Genomic DNA, 22,062 nt, shown 5'->3' with positions numbered 1-22,062 from the left:
GTTATTCACCGGGTTTCTGTGCTGGTTTTCACTGGTTTTCTCTGCTGGTTATTCACCGGGTTTCTGTGCTCGTTTTCATTGGGTTTCTCTGCTGGTTATTCACTGGGTTTCTTTGCTGGTTATTCACTGGGTTTCTCTGCTGGTTATTCACCGGGTTTCTGTGCTGGTTTTCACTGGTTTTCTCTGCTGGTTATTCACCTGGTTTCTGTGCTGGTTTTCACTGGGTTTCTCTGCTGGTTATTCACTGGGTTTCTTTGCTGGTTATTCACTGGGTTTCTCTGCTGGTTATTCACCGGGTTTCTGTGCTGGTTTTCACTGGTTTTCTCTGCTGGTTATTCACCTGGTTTCTGTGCTGGTTTTCACTGGGTTTCTCTGCTGGTTATTCACTGGGTTTCTGTGCTGGTTTTCACTGGGTTTCTCTGCTGGTTGTTCACTTGGTTTCTGTGCTGGTTTTCACTGGGTTTCTCTGCTGGTTGTTTACTGGGTTTCTCTGCTGGTTATTCACCTGGTTTCTGTGCTGGTTTTCACTGGTTTTCTCTGCTGGTTATTCACCTGGTTTCTGTGCTGGTTTTCACTGGTTTTCTCTGCTGGTTATTCACCTGGTTTCTGTGCTGGTTTTCACTGGGTTTCTCTGCTGGTTATTCACCTGGTTTATGTGTCCTCCGGGCGGTAGGAGGCGGTGCTGTGCCCGGGGTGTTGGAGTGCAGCTGCGGATCCTGCGGTGAGACCAGGCCGAGGCTTCGGCCCAGGATCTGGATTTCTCCCCTGCTGAGCCCGGTGCCCAGGGGAACGGGCTGCCGGGGATCGGGGTATGCAGCTGCGGCCTGTTGATTGTCCAGACCCCGGCCCCGGGTGAAGAGGAAGGCCGGCCGTCGGGAGTTATTGCCAGAGCGGGGTGCCCGGAGTCCGGGCACTCTGAGGAACATTTCGCCGATTCCGACACTGGGAATTCTCCCCAATTTTAATAAAACGGGGAAGGTGGACGGAGGACTTTCGGCCCATCTCACCTGTGCCAGCTCACTGCAGGAGCAACTGCCACAGCCCAGCGAACCCGAGTGAGCCTGGGTGCGGGGTCTCGGGTGGGTGGGGCGGGATGAGCCTGGGTGCGGGGTCTGGGGTGGGGGGGATGAGCCTGGGTGCGGGGTCTCGGGGGGGAGAGCCTGTGTGCGGAGTCTCGGGTGGTGGGGGGGAGGATGAGCCTGGATGCGGGGTCTGGGGTGGGGAAGGGGGGGAGGAGAGCCTGGGTGCGGGGTCTCGGGTGGGGGGGGGGGGGTGAGCCTGTGCGGGGTCTGGGGGAGATCTTGGGTGTTGGGTCCCGGGGGGCGAGAGCCTGGGTGCGGGGTCTGGGGGTGGGAGCCTGGGTGCGGGGTCTCAGGTGGGGGGGGGGGGGAAGGATGAGCCTGTGCCGGGTCTCGGGGTGGGGGGGGGGGAATGAGCCTGGGTGCGGGGTCTCAGGGTGGGGGATGAGCCTGGGTGCGGGGTCTCGGGGTGTGGGGGGATGAGCCTGAGTCCGGGGTCTCGGGGTGGGGGGTGATGAGCCTGGGTGCTGGGACTCGGGGTGGGGGGGATGAGCCTGGGTGCGGGGTCTGGGGGTGGGGTGGGGGGGGGAAGAACTTGCGTGCGGGGTCTCGGGTGGGAGGGGGGTGGTGAGCCTGGGTGCGGGGTCTCGGGTGGGGGGGATGAGCCTGGGTGCGGGGTCTCGGGTGGGGGGGATGAGCCTGGGTGCGGGGTCTCGGGGGGGAGAGCCTGTGTGCGGAGTCTCGGGTGGTGGGGGGGAGGATGAGCCTGGATGCGGGGTCTGGGGTGGGGAAGGGGGGGAGGAGAGCCTGGGTGCGGGGTCTCGGGTGGGGGGGGGGGGGTGAGCCTGTGCGGGGTCTGGGGGAGATCTTGGGTGTTGGGTCCCGGGGGGCGAGAGCCTGGGTGCGGGGTCTGGGGGTGGGAGCCTGGGTGCGGGGTCTCAGGTGGGGGGGGGGGGAAGGATGAGCCTGTGCCGGGTCTCGGGGTGGGGGGGGGGGGATGAGCCTGTGTGCGGGGTCTCAGGGTGGGGGATGAGCCTGGGTGCGGGGTCTCGGGGTGTGGGGGGATGAGCCTGAGTCCGGGGTCTCGGGGTGGGGGGTGATGAGCCTGGGTGCTGGGACGCGGGGTGGGGGGGGATGAGCCTGGGTGCTGGGACGCGGGGTGGGGGGATGCCTGGGTGCTGGGTCTCAGGGTGGGGGGGCGATGAGCCTGGGTGCTGGGACGCGGGGTGGGGGGGATGAGCCTGGGTGCTGGGTCTCGGGGTGGGGGGGCGATGAGCCTGGGTGCTGGGACGCGGGGTGGGGGGGATGAGCCTGGGTGCTGGGTCTCGGGGTGGGGGGGGCGATGAGCCTGGGTGCTGGGACGCGGGGTGGGGGGGATGAGCCTGGGTGCTGGGTCTCGGGGTGGGGGGGCGATGAGCCTGGGTGCGGGGTCTCGGGTTGTGGGGGGGATGAGCCTGGGTGCAGGGTCTCGGGGTGGGGGGGGCGATGAGCCTGGGTGCTGGGACGCGGGGTGGGGGGGATGAGCCTGGGTGCTGGGTCTCGGGGTGGGGGGGTGATGAGCCTGGGTGCTGGGTCTCGGGGTGGGGGGGATGAGCCTGGGTGCTGGGTCTCGGGGTGTGGGGGGATGAGCCTGGGTGCTGGGTCTCGGGGTGTGGGGGGATGAGCCTGGGTGCGGGGTCTCGGGGTGTGGGGGTGTGGGGGGATGAGCCTGGGTGCTGGGTCTCGGGGTGTGGGTGGATGAGCCTGGGTGCGGGGTCTCGGGGTGGGAGGGTGATGAGCCTGGGTGCGGGGTCTCGGGGATACAGTGGTTCCAGCTGTTTAATGCCCGTGTTCCTTTAGTACAGGGTCTGCAATGCCCATCTTGCCAGTGAACCAGCCTCAGCTGATTCGCTCCAACCAGAAGGACGAGTACTACCTGAGCTCACTGCGGAGCTACATCAACGAGGCTTTCCAGATCTTTGCCGGTGAGACTGCCTGTACCTTGCACTGTGGGAGTACACGATATGTCAGCCTTTTGTTTGTGCAACATGGATCCTCAGGAAAATATAAAGTTTATTCCATCTTTCCATATAACTCGTGTTCAGATGTCAGTGTCCTCATTTAAGATTCAGCTACCAACACATTCACAGCCATTTTCCTAACACCCAGGTTCACAAAGTTCAAACAGACCAGCGAGTGAGAAGTATAAAGGGCAAGTAGAACAGTCACTTGGACTTTGATCTGATTTGCTGGGGTGGTGCTGAGCCCAGATGTGATCCGTTTGCTGTATTTTGGACACCCTGCATTAGAATTTTTTTATGAAGACACTTTTACTGTTTTTTTTCATAAGACCCCTAATTTTTTGGGGGTGAGGGAGATCGTCTGTTTTCGCCCCAAGGTCAAATCTTGTGCTTTGAATTGTGTTTCAGAACAGTGCATTTCTGTTTAAAATGACCGTGTACCGCAGCTGGGTCTAATCATTATCCCCTCCCCCGGTCACCCTGGAATAGGTTCCTCCTTCTTTCCCATTTTGAAATTTAGTTGCCCCCCCCCCCCTCCCCCCCACTCTGTCCACTCTCCTCCCACATCACAGTCCCCTTTATTCTGAGTTAAATATCATTCGAGAACCCAACAGCATAAGATGTAGGAGCAGGAGAAAGCCATACTGCTCCTCAGGCTTGCTCAATCCTTCAGGAAGATCATTGCTGAGCTGCTACCTCAACACCACTTTCCCATCCTATATCCCTCGATTCCCTTAGTGCTCAAAAATCCATCAATCACAATCTTGAATATAGTCATCGACTGAGCATCCACAGCCCTCTGAGGTAGCAAATTCCAAAGGTTCACAACCCTCTGAATGAAGAAATTTCTCCTTGTCTCAGTTTGAAAGGGCCAACCCCTCACCCTGAGACTGACCCTCCAGCCAGTGGAAACAGCCTCTCAGCATCTACCTTGTCAAGCCCCTTAAGAATTTAATGCGTTTCAATCATATCACCTTTCTTTCTTTTAAACAGCAGAGAATATAGGCCCATTCTACTCAATCCTTCCTCATAGGACCCTCCTCTCATCCCAGGAATCAATCTTGCGAATCCTCCTTGCACTCCCTCCAAGGCAAGAATGTCCTTCCTTAGGCAAGGAGATTAAAGCTATACACAGTACTCCAGGTATGGACTCACCAAAGCCCTATGTAATTGCAGCAAGATTTACTTACTCTTACGCTCCATCCCTCTTGCCATAAGTCTAACATAGCATTTGTCTTCCTAATTGTTTGCTGTACCTGCATGTTAACTTTGTGATTCTTGTGCAATGGCATCCAAATCCCTCTGAAGTACCAACATTTACTAGTCTCTCACCTTTTAAAAAATAGTCTGCTTTTCCACTTTGGCAGGAGAATGGATAATTTCACACTTCCCCACGATATACTCCATTGGCCATCTGTTACCTTCTTGCTCAATTGCTATGTCCCTTTGCAGTCTCTTTGTGTCCTTCTTGCAGCTTAAGTTCCCATCCAGCTTTGTATCTTTAACAAACTTGGATATATTGCACTCGGTGTCCTCATCCTAGTCATTGATGTAGTTTGTAAATAGCTGAGACTCAAGCCCTGATCCTTGTGGCACTCCTTTAGTCACACCTGCCATTCTGAAAATGACCCATTCATTCCTACTCTGCTTTCTGTCCATTAACCAATCCTCAGTCCATGTTAATATATTAACCCCAATCCCCTGAGCCCTAAGAACCTGTACCCACATTACATGCTGTCGAATGCGCAGCCATGTTGTGCTGCTCTGGAACTCGTGTGTTACCCAGTGCACATATTTCACTGGCTCAGTACCCTACTATAACTAGGTAAATATATAGTTAATTTGTCTCTTTCCTGCACTATACAGGTGCTAAGCGATGGTTGGAATGGAGGAAGGAAATTGAGTTGCTGGCAGACCTGACGTACTTTTCTCTAACTACCTTAGCAGGTCAGGCTCCGTTATTACTGGGCACCACGTTCATTCTTTTTATAAGCAGATGCTACCTTGTTGTACTCGTCACTGTTTATCACACGAATCTGTCCACTAAACAGATCTGTGTGTTCCATGTCTCCCTCTTTTTTTAAGTGCTTTCATCTGTTATGTGTGTCTGCCTGTCCATCGATTGCGACTCAGCCTCTCCTAGCATCTCCCAGGTACAAACGGTATACTTGTGTACATGACACTGCCACTCTGCTCCATCCTACCAGCCATCCTCTTGGTGTGCCCAAGCTGGAAATTCAAGACAAATCCAGTTATTTAAATTTCCTGAGAGGGTGCGAGCTGGACTATGCCTTGACTCTGCCAGTGCCCAAATCCAGGGCATTATTGGTCCAGGCCCTGTCAATGCACCTAGAAACAATTTGCTGGTTGGAGTCATTGTCACATCGAGGGAGGTCAGGCCATTTCCATTAGACTGTCATGGAGGCACTGCGATAAAGTAAATGCACCCATTATATCCCAGATTTGATCCCTGATCTGTGCTGATGTTGCCGAGCCAGGAGTAATGGAAAGCAAACAAAATGACTGGTGTAGATGTCCTTATCCTTAAAACTGTGTGTGTCTTCATTAAGTTTGCGGGGAGCAACGGTGGTGGGAAGGTTATAGGAACAGAAGGAGACCATTTTGACCTTCGCGCCTGTTCCACCATTCAATTACTTCATGTCTGATTGATAGATGGGTGGTTTGTGACTCTGTTTTTGCTCTGTTGTGTGGCACAGTGCCATGGAACTCTTAACGTGTCCTGCCATCATGCTAGTTTTTGAGATTAATTGGTTATGGCACTTTGAAGTGCCTTTGGACCTTTACCTATGTCGAATGTGCTATACAAATGTAAGTTTCTGTTGTAATTGAGAGTTTCAAGATGACTGCTGTGATGCTTTGACTGCACAGGTTACCAGACGCTGGGTGAGGAGTACGTTAACATCATCCAGGTGGACCCCAGTGGGAAGCGGGTGCCAGCTCCAGCCAGGCGGGCAGCCCTCATCGTCCTTCACACTTGTGTTCCATATCTGTTGGATCGAGGACTGAACCGCCTTGAGCAGGACCTACAGACAGAGAGCGAGGGGTCCCAGGCACTGGAGCACAGACGGGTGCCAGCAAGGCCAGGGGTCTCCCACTGGTTGCAGGGGGCAGCCAGTGCCCTGACTGAGCAGCAGAAGAAAGTGTTGCTGCAGACTGTCTATATCCTGCGACAGGCTGTCTCCTTCCTCCATCGTCTGCACCTGGGCATTTTCTACCTCAATGGAACTTTCTATCACTTTGCCAAAAGATTCACCAGCATCAACTACGTAAGCTCTTTATGTGCCAATCCATTAAGAACAGTAGATAATATGTGTATTGTTACACCAGTGTGATAAAGTATAGCAGCAACTGTATATTGCAGATAAGATGGGGTCTTGTGTATATCCTAGGGAAGAACAATCCCTGCGTACATTGAGGAATTATGTATATAATATAGACGTCTCAATACTATAGATTGATTTGGACTGTGTGTATTTCAACACTGTTATTTTACCGTGCAGTTTACTGACTGCTCCTCCTTGATTCTGTGCTGTGTAGTTGTGCGTGCGAGGTCTGTTCAGTGATGGTGCTGGAATTCGACAGAGTTACAAGTTGCTGGGGAAGGTTTCTCTGCTGCAGCTGGCCCTGACGATCGCTATGCAGGTCAACAGCTACCGGCAAAGGCGGCGTGCCCGGCAAGAATGGATTCTTCATCGTAACCTTCCATGCTCAAGGTATGGGTGAGATGGGCCCTGTGTTTCACCTTTGTTACCAAACATGATTAAATAATGACTAAAGTTCCAATTAGTGCAGTTATGCTAATTGGGGAGGCAGACATCTTCATTTATTAACATTATTAATATTGGCTAAAATAATCTGCCCAATGTGGTACTGAGCCATACAGCCAAAAGCAACCATGTTTAATTTATGGTCAGTGTGGAGTGAGCTGATCTGAGTTGGGGCACTACCATTAAAGGAAATACTTACATTTAAATGCCTTTAACAACCACAGGATGGCCCAAAGCACTTTACAGGCAGCGAGTTACTTTTGAAGTATTAATGTTGTAATGCAGGAAACGTGCCAGTCAATTTGACAAGGTCCCACAGACAGCAAAGAAATAAATGACCAGATAACCTGTTGGCTGTGGGATAAACATTGCCCAGGGCATCAGGAGAGGCCCCCCACTTTTCTTCAAGGTAGTGCAAAGGGATCTTTTCCATCCACTTGGGAAAGCAGATGGAGCCTCGGTTTAACATTCATCCAAAAAAGGCAGCTCCGACGGTGCAGCACTCCCTCAGGTCTAGAGTGTCGCTTAGATTATGAGATCACATATCTGGAGTGAGTCTTGAACCTACGAGCATCTGTCTTGGAGGCAAGAATGCGACCCTGAGCCATGGCTAACACCTAATTGGCCTTAACATGCTGGGTTAGAAGGGGATCACAGATATAATATTTCTCACTTTGAAATCATGCATTGTATACTTTTTAAAAAAAAAATCCTATTCCAAAATGCAACAGCACTGCTCCTGGAGGGAGGGTGCAATTATTGTGACCAGTTTACATAGGTAATTACCATTATAAATATAGACATAGAACTTTATAATGGAACAAGTTGACAGAATGTGGACACAGAAGTAAGATTCTTTTAATACGGGAATTAAAACAAGTTGGCGACTGATGAAAGCATTACTTTATCTTTTCTTTCTCATAGAAATCCCTCTCGGGACCTTTCAGTCCGCAGCTCCAGGTGTATACTGTGTTTGGAAGAACGTAGGCACTCGACGGCCACGCCCTGTGGCCATCTCTTCTGCTGGGAATGTATCACTGAATGGTGCAATACAAAGGTGAGACAACAACAAACAACTTGCATTTATATAGTGCCTTTAATGGCGTACAATATCTGAAGATTCTTCATAGGAGTGTTATCAAACAAGATTTGACGCTGAGCCACATAACAGAGAGTACGACAGGTGACCAAAAGCTTGATCAGAGGGTTAGGTTTTCAGGAATGTCTTCAAGGAGTGAGGTGGAGAAGATTAGAGAGGGAATTCCAGAGCTTAGGGCCTAGGTAGCAGAAGGCACAGCCACTAATGAAAAGCAAAGATGCGCAACAAGCCAGAGTTTGAGGAGTGGAGATCTGAGGGTTGTAGGGCTGGTGTGGATATGGGTTTGAGTGCACGCCTGGGGAAAGAAGGAAGGCATCTTTGTGTCTGTCTGATATATAGCAGCATGAGCACCATCTTTCTAACAGTATTCCTTTCACTAGGGAGAAGTGGAGGCAGTCGGACTCATTGGGCTGAATTTTACTGGCCCCTCAACGCCATGGGTAGCGGTGCGGGGGCCGGTAAAATTCTGTGGGGAGAGGCCTGCCTTGACCCACAACGTCGAGAAGGGCCCGCCCCATATTACCAGTGGCGGGGGACCTCGGTACGGCCCCCCCCGCCGCCTGGCAGCGGGCCCTTCATCTGCATATGTAAATTCACATTAATTATATTCAAATTAACTTACCTGCCATCCCACGCCGATTTTACAGCCTCCGTTCGGCCTTCGGAACTCCCCACGGAGTTCGAGGCAAGAACCTGGTAGGGAGGGGGAGTAATAAAAATTTCAGGGCAGGATGTGTGGAGGAGCGGGAAGTCAATTTTTATTGGATCTGAGAATGGTGGGAAGGGGTTATAGGCCAAATGTTGTAAGTTTAAGGGGTAAAGTTCGGGGTAGGGAAAAAGGCATGTGTTGGTCATTTCGGGCATTGAAATGACCATTGTGGGGGTTGGGGAAGGGCCTCCATATCTTTATTATGTATTAATAAAAAATTCCATTAAAATGTAAAATGACTTCTAAGGGCTTAAAGCCCTTTAAAAATGGCGGTGGCGCTGGACCCCGTTGCCGGGGATGTGGCGGTCGCCCCTACATGTCATTGGGGATGTCTGCTCCACCCCCACTATTTAAATGAGTCCCCGTGCAAAATATCGCGGGGGATCCTTGGTGGCCCTTCCATGTTGGAAGGCCGCCGAGTTGAAAGTGCATCGCCGAGGACCGGGTCACGCGATTAAAATTCAGCTCATTGTGTGCCACATCAACATCTGTCACTGTACTTCAAGCACCATATTATGTGAAGAGCTTTGAGCTGTTTTGAGGCACTGTATTAACTCTCATTTCCTTTGATTTCTGTAGGACGATTGTTAATTTGTTAATTTTATTTTCAGGCAGAGTGTCCGCTTTGTCGGGAGACATTCCAGCCTCACAGACTCATCTACTTGCGTCATTACATTTAAGGGAAAGGAACTCGCATTTCTGTCGTGCCTTTGACAACATCTGGAGATCCCAAAGCACTTTACAGCTAATGGATTACTTTTGAAACAATCACTGTTGTGAAGTAGGAAAGTGGAGCCTTGATGGAATTCTCTTGATGGCACTTCCATATGGGTGACAGTAGTCCTCCTCAACAATGTGGCAGCCTAATGATAGTGCTGCCCCAATTGTTTCATTCTGTGTCCGCTCTTGGGACTTGTGTCAGACAGTAAACTGTACTTGGACAAATAGGCCCAAGGATTACTGCTTTAACGTCACACAAGAATCCTGGAGTCCAGACTGTTGTCCGATCATTAGAGAATTGAAGTGCTATACATTTTAACCTTGCTGCTGTTTCCCCTCCTATCCCCCAGGACATTCCTGTGGTTCAGTTCCACTGGCTCCAGCAAATCTCTTGATAGCTCACTCGTTCTGCGCGTGTGCACTGGGGGTAAGAGATTATTCGACTGTGGAAAGCCTCAGAAGAGTGTGGTGCTCTCCAACAGTGAGCATGTAGGAGTCCTGGCTGGTCATCTCCCTGCTGCTTCCACCCAGCCTAAGTGTGAATGAGGCCAACTGTTGCCCAGCCTAGCAGAACACACACCTAGGACCTTCCTAATCTGCAGAGAAATGTTAAGTTTCCAACACATTTGCTCATACTTTGGGAAAATGACTGACTATGCAAATAAGTAACCACAGTTCAATGGTCAGGCCAGTCACTTTATTTAATTGTTTCATTTTTGTTTTCCCAGAGGGAAGAGGGCTGAGAAACAGCATTACAAATGTAATTGTTTTCATTATTACAAGTAAAATAAAAGTAATAACATCTGTGATGCAGAATCAAGAGAACTTAAAACAAGAAACATGTTTAGTTGAAGAAAGGTAATTAGATGTGAATGAATTTGTGGAACAGTGGTACAGCAGAATGCAGACAATGTTCCATTTGTAAAATGACTGGTGATTTGGTTTCATATAAAATTATATAAATGCACCATTGTAAGGGCTGCTTTCTTTCCAGTCTAGTTTTAAAGCATCAAACTCACCTACATCACACTGGGACCACAACACTAGAGGAACAAAAATCCCACTTAAGCTAAAAAATAAACAACTTTAATGTTGTATAATACACTTCCTGTGCGATGTTCTAAATTCATCTCCAATTACTCCCAGCACCAGTACTGCAACCACCAGTAATTCCACCCTCATTGGCTCAAAGATCCATCTCACTACAATCTCAGTTCAGAAAGAGACAGGCTTTTAAAAAAAAAATGAAAAAAGACAAAGGAAGATGGGAGTCTTACCTCCAGACAGAGTATAAGATGCTGCAGGGTCCTGTCACTGAAATGCAAGTGACACAGCAGAAGTATGGGCATTTTTACAGTGTGAAGCAGCAGGTAGCCAGGGTTAATCTTAAAAAAATAAAATCTCTGTACAAGCACAGCGCTGTTGGAGCTGCTTCACCTGACATCAGAGGGAGAACGAGTGAATTGTAAGATATCTCCATATCTGTCTGCTGAGTGGTGCTGCATTTACACCAGCAGGTTGCTCTTGCGCTGTGCCCCTCTGCGAGGTGAAAAGTTTGTTCAAGAACAGGTGCTGTCAATGGCGACAAATCCCAGTAAATGTGCAACATGTTAAATAACTGCTGGCGTGGTGCAGCTCAATACAAACAGATTCACAAGCACAGCAGCATGACGAGATTTCCCTGGTTCCAGGACCTCTTTCTGTTTTGTCCCCTCTAGTTCTCTCCCTGTAGCTGCTGACTCATGGTAGGGTACAGTTGCGCAGGCTGCCCTTCACATACCAGTCTAGACTAAGTCTGTAATGCCCTGGGGGGGTAGGAAGCAGATGGAGAGTAAGGCATAACAGCTAACTTTGATCCTGAAACATCCACACACACGCATCTTTTAGCAGAGATCATCTGACTTGATCAGGAACCCTAGCTGATTCTGTCCCTGTCTACAATCCCCCACCTGCCCCACTCCATCCTGTATCTTCCTGCAGTGTCAAGCAGACCCCTCCCTCAAGGTTCAAGGTAACAGTGGACAAGTCACAATACTCCAGCAAGAGTTGGTATAACCTGGCACCTGTCTTAGTACTGAATTGACATGCACTCCAATCACATCAGCTCCTGCACATCACACTCATCATTAGGTGCATTCCTGCTGCGATTTAAAGTTTAAAAATATATCTATACATATATATAGCAAATGCACTCCAAGGCAAACAAAAATGCAAGTTTGGTATGGGGCTGACCTGACCATCAAACCCAGAGTTACAGGGGCATTCCTAGTATGCAGCACTTGCTGACTCCCAAGCGACAGCACCAGATTGGCTTTTGTCCTACATGTTGAGTGAAGCCAGGTCTGATTGGGGATGGGAGGGGCAGAAAGAAATGAGGATGTGGGAAAACTTAATTGTGCTGATTTAAATTTCCTTCTGGTTTGAAATCACTTTAAATACAAAATTAGAATGAAATGCATACTTACAAAGAAAATCTAGTGCACACAGGAAGGATTTGATGTTACTTTAAGCAATGTGAAGCCAGGAGTTACAGTAACCTACCCAACTATTATGGGGACACTGAACACACTGCAATGTACAGTATTATTTAGGCTCCCACGACCCCTCTTAGGTAAACCCATTGGATAAGTGCATCTTAAAGTCAGGTGCAATGTACTGTACCTTCCATCAAATATGGTAAAAAAAAATCTGGAATGGAAAGTCAAACTCATTCCTAAATAAGTTGGGTAAATTGACTAGCATGTATCACAGGCAAACCCAAGTTTTCTTGATAGGTTTCATATAGACAATGAGACAGTTCCTAAAGGGCAAGGACTTCCAAATGTGTTTTTTTTTAATGACTGATTTTAATTAAAAAGGTATTTATCCGACACTTAAAGTCTGCAATACTCGAGTCGTGAGGTTAAACCTGCCACAGAATCAGAGTAAATTGGGGGAGAGAGAAGAGCCCGTACTCTCATACACACACCTACTTACAGTGTTTCTAATCTGTTAGTTCAATGGTACAAATCAGGACATCATTGCATCAGGGAATAGATTAACCCACCTCTGAAAGTCATAACCTACTATTGGGCTGGAGAGCTCAAAATTATCTAGTCCAAAGATCAATAAACTAATTTTTCCTCTTTGCTCCTCCCCTGAATGTGTTGAGTCATGCTGAGGCTTCATTCAGGTCGATCAGGCCTTCACTTACTCATCCATGTGAGTCTCAGCCGGCTTTTTGACCAGGGGAAATATCGTATCTGATATTCACGGGTGTGCACTTTCCAGCTGGGGTGTCCCGGATTGCAGTCAGGGCCCCTGGCTGCCGCCTAGCCCTGGAGCACCCCCTAGTGCTGCCTCAGCTGGCATCAGTGCTGCTACAGGGCACGATGGGTAGCTGGTGTTTTGTTTCCACAGAATAATCCAATCACAGAGCTACACAACAGTACTCCTAGCTGCTCCTTCATTACCCATCCCACTGTCATATATATTACTTAGTTATTTTAAATCATCCTAGCAACCCACTACAGGCCTAAATTTAATACACCTATTCCACCATCTTACTCCAACAGGAGGTCCAAATTAGTGCCCGTCATAACTTTTAGTGTGTCAGATTTCTCTGACGAGTGATTGAACTGTTCAAATGTCTACAGGTCTGTTCTGGAACATTCCCAGTATCCCTTTGTTTTCCCTAACTACTCCTCAGAGTAATTCTGTCTCAAGTTTTCTTTTACAATTAAATCCATCCCTCTTTCCCTCTCCCCCCCTCCCCATTTCTTATGGTGGGCTTACTACATGCCATAAACACAGCCACCTCTGCAAGTACAATAAAGAAAGCTCCCTTGTACCTTAAAACTACCTCCTTCCCCTTGCATACATGAAACTGTCAAACTTTAGCAGTTTAAACAAACAGATCAAAGCCAGGTCTCAAGCACATACTTGTTAAAATTCTGGAATCTATTGGTACCTTGTTACAATCCAAAGTTCAAAGCTCAGTGCCTCGAGTTCCCCTACTAGAAAAGTATGTGATCAAAATTTGATTTCTCCCCCGTTATTAAATTAGTGTCCAGCCTGCTGAATTCAGAGTACAATGTCAGGACTCAGGGTCTAGATGGCAATGTCCTTCAAGTTGATTCTGGGATTTAAAAACAAGAGGGGAGGGATGTCCAATCCCCATCTTCAATCTGCTTGGTCCTGCAACCCTCGGAAGCGAGCATTTCAGCTTCAAAAGCCGCAAGCCTGGGTTCTAGTGTTCTCACAACCCTTTTTCCTCTCACTCTCCAAACCCCTCCCACTGCAACCCTGACTCTGCCCACCTCCTCCATCCCACCCCACCAAAGAGGCCTCAATGTGAAAACTGAGCTTCCAAAATTTAATTAGGCCCTGAAAATGTAGTAAAGAGCTATCCCTTTCCCAACTAATAAATACCAATTACTTGACATTGTTGTATCTTAATACTGCAACAGTTTCTTCCCAAAAACCTCAGTAACTTGGGGAGTCGTAGCAAATAATGTGTTTACCCCAGTATGGAACTGGTTTGATATTTTAATTATTTTTTTTCCAAATGACAAAAAGGAGGAAGTACAGTTGAAGCAACTGGCATAGGGAATACAATTAAAGGGAAATTTAAATGAAGTCACCTATAAATTAACTCAAAATGGTCAGGAAAAAAGTCTGTATATATATCATATTATAAAGACAATGTCTCTGTGCCAAAAAAATCTCAAAACTAAATCACCTTCTAAAATGTACCCTTCAGAAAGGCCTGGAGCAAACATGATAATAATAAAGTCATGTCACTGTTGTGATTATTGTCCAATGTTTACATGTAAAGGGGAAGGGGAGTAGATAATCCAGGAGTGCCAAGCAACACTTTCTCTAACTGGCAAATGCTTTCGCAGAATCCTCCTTCCCCTTGTATGTCCTTTTCCCATGTGTGAACGGTAGATATCTGTACTTGATCATGTGCTGTTGAAAAGGGCAGAAGAAAAATTACGGAACAATACTGGCCAGCTGCACACACAACAATTTCACACACAGCACCCCCTACCATCCCAGGGAGTACAGTTATGTGGGTACTGGGCGCGATCCAGACCTCACCAAAATGGCCCCTCTCAGTATGTGATCCAAGGCAAGGGCTAGGCTACTTGACTTTGAAGGGCATCACAGCTGAGCCCAAGCCAGTCCTGATGCATGCAAATTTCCAATACTGGTCACTGGATAGTGGTCAGGAGTGGGATCCCAAGCTGATTTATTTTATTCCTCAACCCAGGGCTCACCACCCTGAGACCCAGACTGCTATACCAACTCAGCACTGACCAGTGGCCTTTTGGCTTGTTTGACTAGGTAAACTCCATCGACTGACCCAACAACATGGCTTAAAGCCAACGTCACAAGGGTCCATTTGCATTGAATTGTTCGCATTTTTTTTGTCAACTTGGACCTACTTGGAAATGCCCAAATTGATTTCCACTGGGATCTGCACACCCTGCAGCATTGGGGGATCATCACCCCCAACAGGTGGGGGTGGTTTGAAGCCAGTCTCTTCAAGTGAAAAGACTGTATCCTAATTCCTTGTACCTCAAAACCCCTATTGCATAAATATAAAGCACAGTAAAGTAATTGGGTTTTAGGCACAATGCTCTGAGAACGTGCCTGTTGATGTCCTCAAGTATTTTACAAGACTCCATCTTGTGTGATAAAGCTGCAGTTTGGGATTTCTTCCACCCAAGTCCTTCAGTACCCACGCAATATACATAGTTAATGGTGTGGCCCCTGTACATTACAGAATAGAGCAATAAGACTGCCATCAGAACCAACCGTGCAGTATAAACAATGCAATGCCCTGCCATCAAAGGCATTGAGACCCTTCTGAAATAGAGGTTTCATTCTCTGCCTCACACAAAAATGCTAACAGTGGCAAATTTGTTGTTGGGTTGGCATTTCAAGTCTGCATTCTATCTGTAATGCAGAGTGTCACACACAATCCATTGGATTTACCTTAATCTGCCTCTTCATGGTAATGCAGAAGAGCATAATGAAGTACATGACCAAGATTGGCCAGAAAACGGGCACATTGAAGGCATCGAAGAATGTGCAAACCATGGCTACTATTATTCCTTTTGTAGCAGAGTGCCTGGAACCAAAAGTAGACAAAAAGTGTCAGTTACCATGTTTATTTGGCAAATTTGACCCCACTTCATCCTCAGCATGCTGATTCTTTGTCTGGTGCAGATTCACATACACCAGCCACCCTCCAAATGGCCATTCTTTATCCATGAGCCTAGACAGCAATTATCTTCAAGCTATTTGACTGCAGGGGGAAATCACAGCCATATATGATTCTACTCTCAATGCACAGGGCTCACTGGAAAATGATCAGGAGGGGGGGTCCTGGCTGATTTTCACCTCCCTAGCCAAGAAATACTGGGGCCAATTGCAGTGTCCATACTACCACCTCAGCTGAGTTCAGCTAACTCAGCATGTGCTGAGAATCAAACCCAAGACCTTCTGGTCAGCATGGCTCAGCTACTCTCTGCCTTCAGCAATTCAATCATTGGGACATTTGATCATCAGAGCAGAGAAGGTTAAGAAGAGATTCGATAGAGGTGTTCAAAATCATGAGGGGTCCAGATAGAGTAGGTAGAGAGAAACTGTTTGCATTGGCTGAGGGGTCTAGAACCAGAGGTCACAGACCCAAGGATATTGGCAAAGGAACCAAAGACAACACGAGGAAAAACTTTTTTTTAAATGCAGCGAGTGGTTATGGCCTGGAATGCAATAGCTGAAAGGATGATGGAGGCAGATTCAATCATGGCTTTCAAAAGGGAATTAGGTAAGTACCTGATGGGAAAAAAATGACAAGGCTACAGGAAAAGTGTGGGGGAGTGGAACTAGCTGGATTGCTGTTGCAGAGAGCAGGCACAGGCTTGATGGGTCAAATGGCCTCCTTCTGTGCTGTAACAATTTTATGATTCTATGACATTATTAAAGTTGCCAATAGGAATCCCAACAGAGGGCAGCTGGCACAGTGTCCAGACTCAGCGAGCTGACCATAAATTCAAAATGCTCATCGCTCCAACTCTTAACTCCTGGAGTTCCTCTTCTCCCTCAATCTTTCCTTCCGATGACAATTCAACAGCCTTTTGAAAAGCCAAGCTTGATGACACCAACCACTACTTCTTGATATTAGCATTCTTGCACCTTTAAGTGTTCAAGCTCACAATCTAGTGCCAGGTCCAATTATCCCTGACCTACTAATCCAGTTTCAACTGAAGACTACACTAGGTTTTGACTGCCTGTGCAAAGCCATGGAGTTTGACTGGTATTTAGAATAAGTATCTAAATAAAACAATGCAAATACTCAATCATGAGTCCTGCAATGTTAGCAATATCTCTTTAAAATTCTTGTGATTCACTTGACAAATTCAAAGTGTAGTGAGCTGGAAATGAGTAGCCTGGTCAGCTGGCTGATGGGTATAAACTGAAACCTGTCACCATGTTTAACAGTCTCCAAAACAAACTACTGAGGAATCCATACAGGTGGTATTTCTGATCTTGATAAGGAGTGCAGGATTAATAAGTTTTGGAAATGCTGTAGATGATATAAATCAGATGGCTACTGTTTTGGGTTTGTTTTGGTCAGTTCTAGGGGAAGAACCTGACCATTGGGCAATTTTTCACTATAGCAGCATCTCGGTTATCCTAATGGAGTGCAGCCTCTGTTCACAAAGACAGTGGAGGAAGCAACAGTCTTCAGGCCCTGCCACAAACTCCATACTCCTGCCACCTCTCCCATATCCTCCCCAGCAACGGTCTCAGGCTGAACCAGATGTGCCTTTAGTTGTCTAGACTCTGGAATTCCCTTCCTAAATCCCTCTGCCTCCTTCTCCTCATTTAAAATCCTCTTTAAAACCCACTTCTCTGAACCAGGCTTTTGGTCACATGTCCATTCTTTCCCCTTGCTTTTTGGTGAAGTGCCTTGGGATGACCTGCGTTAAAACTGCTACATAAATGCAAGGTATTGTTGGTACCTCTCAGGCTCTTTCAGTACAACACATATTACACATTCTCCTGTAAGATCATTGTACAAGGCTGCATGAAGGTATACTTACCTTCTGCCCCAATCAGTGTTTCCAGACATCAGCTCAGCACTCCTGTGATGTAAATATCACTGTACCAGCCTCCACACAACAGTAGGAGCAGTGAAGGAACTGTCAAGGGTAGGCAGTGGCGTAGTGGTATTATCACTGGACTAGTAACCCAGAGATCCAGGGTATTTCTCTGAGGACGTGGGTTCGAATCCCACCACAGCAGAAGGTGGAATTTGAATTTAATTAATAAATCTGGAATTAAAAGCTAGTCTAATGATGGCCATGAAACCATTGTCGATTGTTGTAAAAACCCATCTGGTTCACTAATCTCCTTTAGGGAAGGAAATCTGCTGCCTTTACCTGGTTTGGCCTACATGTGACTCCAGACCCACAGCAATGTGGTTAACTCTTACACGCCCTCTGAAATGGCCTAGCAAGCCACTCAGTTGTACCTAACCGCTACGAAGTCAATAAAAAGGAATGAAACCAGACAGATCACCCGGCATCGACCTAGGCACCGGAAACGACAACGGCAAACCCAGCCCTGTCGACCCTGCGAAGTCCTCCTTACTAACATCTGGGGGCTTGTGCCAAAGTTGGGAGAGCTGTCCCACAGACTAGTCAAGCAACAGTCTGACATAGTCATACTCACGGAATCATACCTTACAGACAATGTCCCAGACACTGCCATTACCATCCCCGGGTATGTCCTGTCCCACCGGCAGGACAGACCCACCAGAGGTGGTGGCGGCACAGTGGTATACAGTAGGGAGGGAGTTGCCCTGGGAGTCCTCAACATTGACTCCGGACCCCATGAAGCCTCATGGCATCAGGTCAAACATAGGCAAGGTAACCTCCTACTGATTACCACCTACCGCCCTCCCTCAGCTGATGAGTCAGTAATCCTCCATGTTGAACAGCATTTGGAGGAAGCACTGAGGATGGCAAGGGCACAAAATGTACTCTGGGTGGGGGACTTCAATGTTCATCACCAAGAGTGGCTCGGTAGCACCACTACTGACCGAGCTGGCTGAGTCCTAAAGGACATAGCTGCGAGACTGGGTCTGCGGCAGGTGGTGAGGGAACCAACACGAGGGAAAAACATACTTGACCTCGTCTTCACCAATCTGCCTGCCGCAGATGCTTCTGTCCATGACAGTATTGGTAGGAGTGACCACCGCACAGTCCTTGTGGAGACGGAATCCCGCCTTCACATTGAGGATACCATCCATCGTGTTGTGTGGCACTACCACCGTGCTAAATGGGATAGATTTCGAATAGATCTAGCAATGCAAAACTGGGCATCCATGAGGCGCTGTGGGCCATCAGCAGCAGCAGAATTGTACTTAACCATAATCTGTAATCTCATGGCCCGGCATATCCCCCACTCTACCATTACCATCAAGCCAGGAGATCAACCCTGGTTCAATGAAGAGTGCAGGAGGGCATGTCAGGAGCAGCACCAAGCATACCTCAAAGTGAGGTGTCAACCTGGTGAAGCTACAACACAGGACTATCTGCGTGTCAAACTGCGTAAGCAGCATGCAATAGACAGAGCTAAGCGATCCCATAACCAACGGATCAGGTCTAAGCTCTGCAGTCTGCCACATCCAGCTGTGAATGGTGGTGGACAATTAAACAACTAACTGGAGGAGATGACTCCACAAATATCCCTATCCTCAATGATGGGGCAGCCTAGCACATCAGTGCGAAAGATAAGGCTGAAGCATTTGCAACAATTTTCAGCCAGAAGTTCTGAGTTGATGATCCATCTCGGCCTCCTCCTGAATTCCCCAGCATCACAGATGCCAGACTTCAGCCAATTCGATTCACTCCACATGATATCAAGAAACGACTGAAAGCACTGGATACTGCAAAAGCTATGGGCCCTGACAATATTCCGGCAATAGTACTGAAGACCTGTGCTCCAGAACTTGCCACACCCCTAGCCAAGCTGTTCCAGTACAGCTACAACGCTGGCATCTACCCTGCAATGTGGAAAATTGCCCAGGTATGTCCTGTACACAAAAAGCAGGACAAGTCCAACCCGGCCAATTACCGCCCCATCAGCCTACTCTCAATCATCAGTAAAGTGATGGAAGGTGTCATCAACAGTGCCATCAAGCAGCACTTGCTTAGAAATAACCTGCTCAGTGACGCTCAGTTTGGGTTCCGCCAGGGCCACTCAGCTCCTGACCTCATTACAGCCTTGGTTCAAACATGGACAAATGAGCTGAACTCTCAAGGTGAGGTGAGAGACTGCCCTTGACATCAAGGCAGCATTTGACCGAGTATGGCATCAAGGAGCCCCAGCAAAACTGAGGTCAATGGGAATCAGGGGGAAAACCCTCTGCTGGCTGGAGTCATACCTAGCGCAAAGGAAGATGGTTGTGGTTGTTGGAGGTCAATCATCTGAGCTCCAGGACATCACTGCAGGAGTTCCTCAGGGTAGTGTCCTAGGCCCAACCATCTTCAGCTGCTTCATCAGTGACCTTTCTTCAATCATAAGGACAGAAGTGGGGATGTTCGCTGATGATTGCACAATGTTCAGCACCATTCGTGACTCCTCAGATACTGAAGCAGTCCGTGTAGAAATGCAGCAAGACCTGGACAATATCCAGGCTTGGGCTGATAAGTGGCAAGTAACATTCGCGCCACACAAGTGCCAGGCAATGACCATCTCCAACAAGAGAGAATCTAACCATCTCCGCTTGACATTCAATGGCATTACCATCGCTGAATCCCCCACTAGCAACATCCTAGGGGCCACCATTGACCAGAAACTGAACTGGAATAGCCATAAAAATACTGTGGCTACAAGAGCAGGTCAGAGGCTGGGAGTCCTGCAGCGAGTAACTCACCTCCTGACTCCCCAAAGCCTGTCCACCATCTACAAGGCACAAGTCAGGAGTGTGATGGAATACTCTCCACTTGCCTGGATGGGTGCAGCTCCAACAACACTCAAGAAGCTCGACACCATCCAGGACAAAGCAGCCCGCTTGATTGGCACCCCATCTACACACATTCACTCCCTCCACCACCGATGCACAGTGGCAGCAGTGTGTACCATCTACAAGATGCACTGCAGCAATGCACCAAGGCTCCTCAGACACCACCTTCCAAACCCGCGATCTCTACCAACTAGAAGGACAAGAGCAGCAAATGCATGGGAACACCACCACCTGCAAGTTCCCCTCCAAGTCACGCATCATCCTGACTTGGAACTATATCGCCGTTCCTTCACTGTCGCTGGGTAAAAATCCTGGAACTCCCTTCCTAACAGCACTGTGGGTGTAACTACCCCAAATGGACTGCAGCGGTTCAAGAAGGCAGCTCACCACCACCTTCTCAAGGGCAATTAGGGATGGGCAATAAATGCTGGCCTGGCCAGCGACGCCCACATCCCTGAATGAACAAAAAAAATGAATACTTCTTTCCCCAGTGATTAAAATGTGGAACTCGCTACCACAAGGAGCGGTTGAGGAAAATAGTATAAATGCACTTAAGGGGAAGCTAGATAAGTACATGAAGGAGAAAGGAATAGAAGGATATGCTGATAGGATGAGATGAAATGGGGGTGGGAGAAGGTTCATGGGGAACATAAACACTGGCATTGATCAGCTGAGCCGAATGTCCTATTTCGGAGCTGTAAATTCTATGTAATTCAATGATGTGCTCGGTAGCTGGTAATTATTTTAAACTGCAAAATGGTACTTCCTTCTTGTCCAAAGTGATCCAAATGTTTTCCGTGGGTATTTCAAACTGCCTCCTGCACAATCATCTCCCTCGGCATTATAAACACAGCAAGTCAGCTGAGTATATCAGCGTGCTTTATTACAATGCAAAACATCATGACACAAGCAGAGTGCTGTGCAGTTCTGGCTAGCTGTCAACTGCCAGACCCACTACATCCAAAAATAAAGCTAATAACCCTCTACTGTCCTCTGCCCAAATTCTTTTGTTAGCTCACTAAGAGGTAAAAGACCAGGCCCCAGACTGCATGAAGCAGGGACCAGCAATACAAAGATTGGATTTGGTGGTGCTGTCACTGTGGAGGATCATTGTTCTCGTCTCCAAATCACTTACCAGAACTTGAACTCTGGAAGCCTTCTTATAAAGGGTCTGAACTCCTCGTTTTGCTTTGTCGGTAAAGCAGGTCCATCGTCTGGGAAGAAGAGAGAAATAACATTAACATTTACCAACAGTCGGAATGCAGCAGCCTCGCAGAATGAATGAACTTACATTGATATCGCACTTCCACAACCTCAGGCTGTCCCAAAGTGTTTTACAGCTAATTAAGTATTTGAAGTCACCACTGTAATGTAGAAAACATGACAGCTATCCCACAAACAGCAATGAGATAATGGCCAGTATATCTGTGTATATTATCTGTTGTTTGAAGGATAAATATTATCCTGGACACCAGGAAGAAATCCCTTGCTCTCTTATGAAATAGTGTCACGGGATCTTTTATGTCCACCTGATAAACCAAGACCCCATCTGCTCTAACATCTCATCTGGCAGTGCAGCACTTCCTCAGTTCTGCACTGGAGTGTCAGCCTAGATTTTTGTGCTCAAGTCCTTGGAGTGGGACTTGAAGCCACAACCTGCTACTTAGAGGCGAGAGTGTTACCCAGTTAGCCGCAGCTGAC

General features: G+C 48.0%; 2 protein-coding genes across 4 annotated transcripts in view; one reads left to right on the top strand and one right to left on the bottom strand.

Annotated features, from left to right (window-relative positions):
- The first annotated feature begins 675 nt into the window (after nt 1–675).
- Nucleotides 676–10,300, top strand: pex10 (peroxisomal biogenesis factor 10). 2 transcript variants are annotated; one of them, XM_068017171.1, is made up of 7 exons: nt 676–1,055; nt 2,864–2,983; nt 4,886–4,966; nt 5,909–6,306; nt 6,578–6,753; nt 7,732–7,864; nt 9,227–10,300. In XM_068017171.1, exons 2-7 carry the CDS (start codon nt 2,872–2,874, stop codon nt 9,293–9,295), a joined length of 969 nt encoding a protein of 322 aa, XP_067873272.1. In that variant the 5' UTR covers nt 676–1,055; nt 2,864–2,871; the 3' UTR covers nt 9,296–10,300. The 2 variants fall into 2 exon arrangements, with proteins under 2 accessions (XP_067873272.1, XP_067873270.1); XM_068017169.1 differs by having other exon boundaries at nt 677–1,055; nt 2,859–2,983.
- A 272-nt stretch (nt 10,301–10,572) lies between these two features.
- rer1 (retention in endoplasmic reticulum sorting receptor 1) overlaps nt 10,573–22,062 on the bottom strand; it is a 36,813-nt gene continuing 25,323 nt past the window's right edge. For both annotated transcript variants that reach the window (XM_068017172.1, XM_068017173.1), the window contains exons 5-7: nt 21,497–21,575; nt 15,318–15,453; nt 10,573–14,285 (exon numbers count right to left, since the gene is read on the bottom strand). In XM_068017172.1, the coding sequence (XP_067873273.1) occupies nt 14,196–14,285; nt 15,318–15,453; nt 21,497–21,575 (305 nt within the window). In that variant the 3' untranslated portion in view covers nt 10,573–14,195. The remainder of the gene's footprint in view (nt 14,286–15,317; nt 15,454–21,496; nt 21,576–22,062) is intronic.

The sequence above is a fragment of the Heterodontus francisci genome, chromosome 37 (genome assembly GCF_036365525.1).
Source record: "Heterodontus francisci isolate sHetFra1 chromosome 37, sHetFra1.hap1, whole genome shotgun sequence".
In the NCBI taxonomy this organism is placed as follows: Eukaryota; Metazoa; Chordata; class Chondrichthyes; order Heterodontiformes; family Heterodontidae; genus Heterodontus; species Heterodontus francisci.
This window is presented reverse-complemented; position numbering and strand designations above follow the sequence as displayed.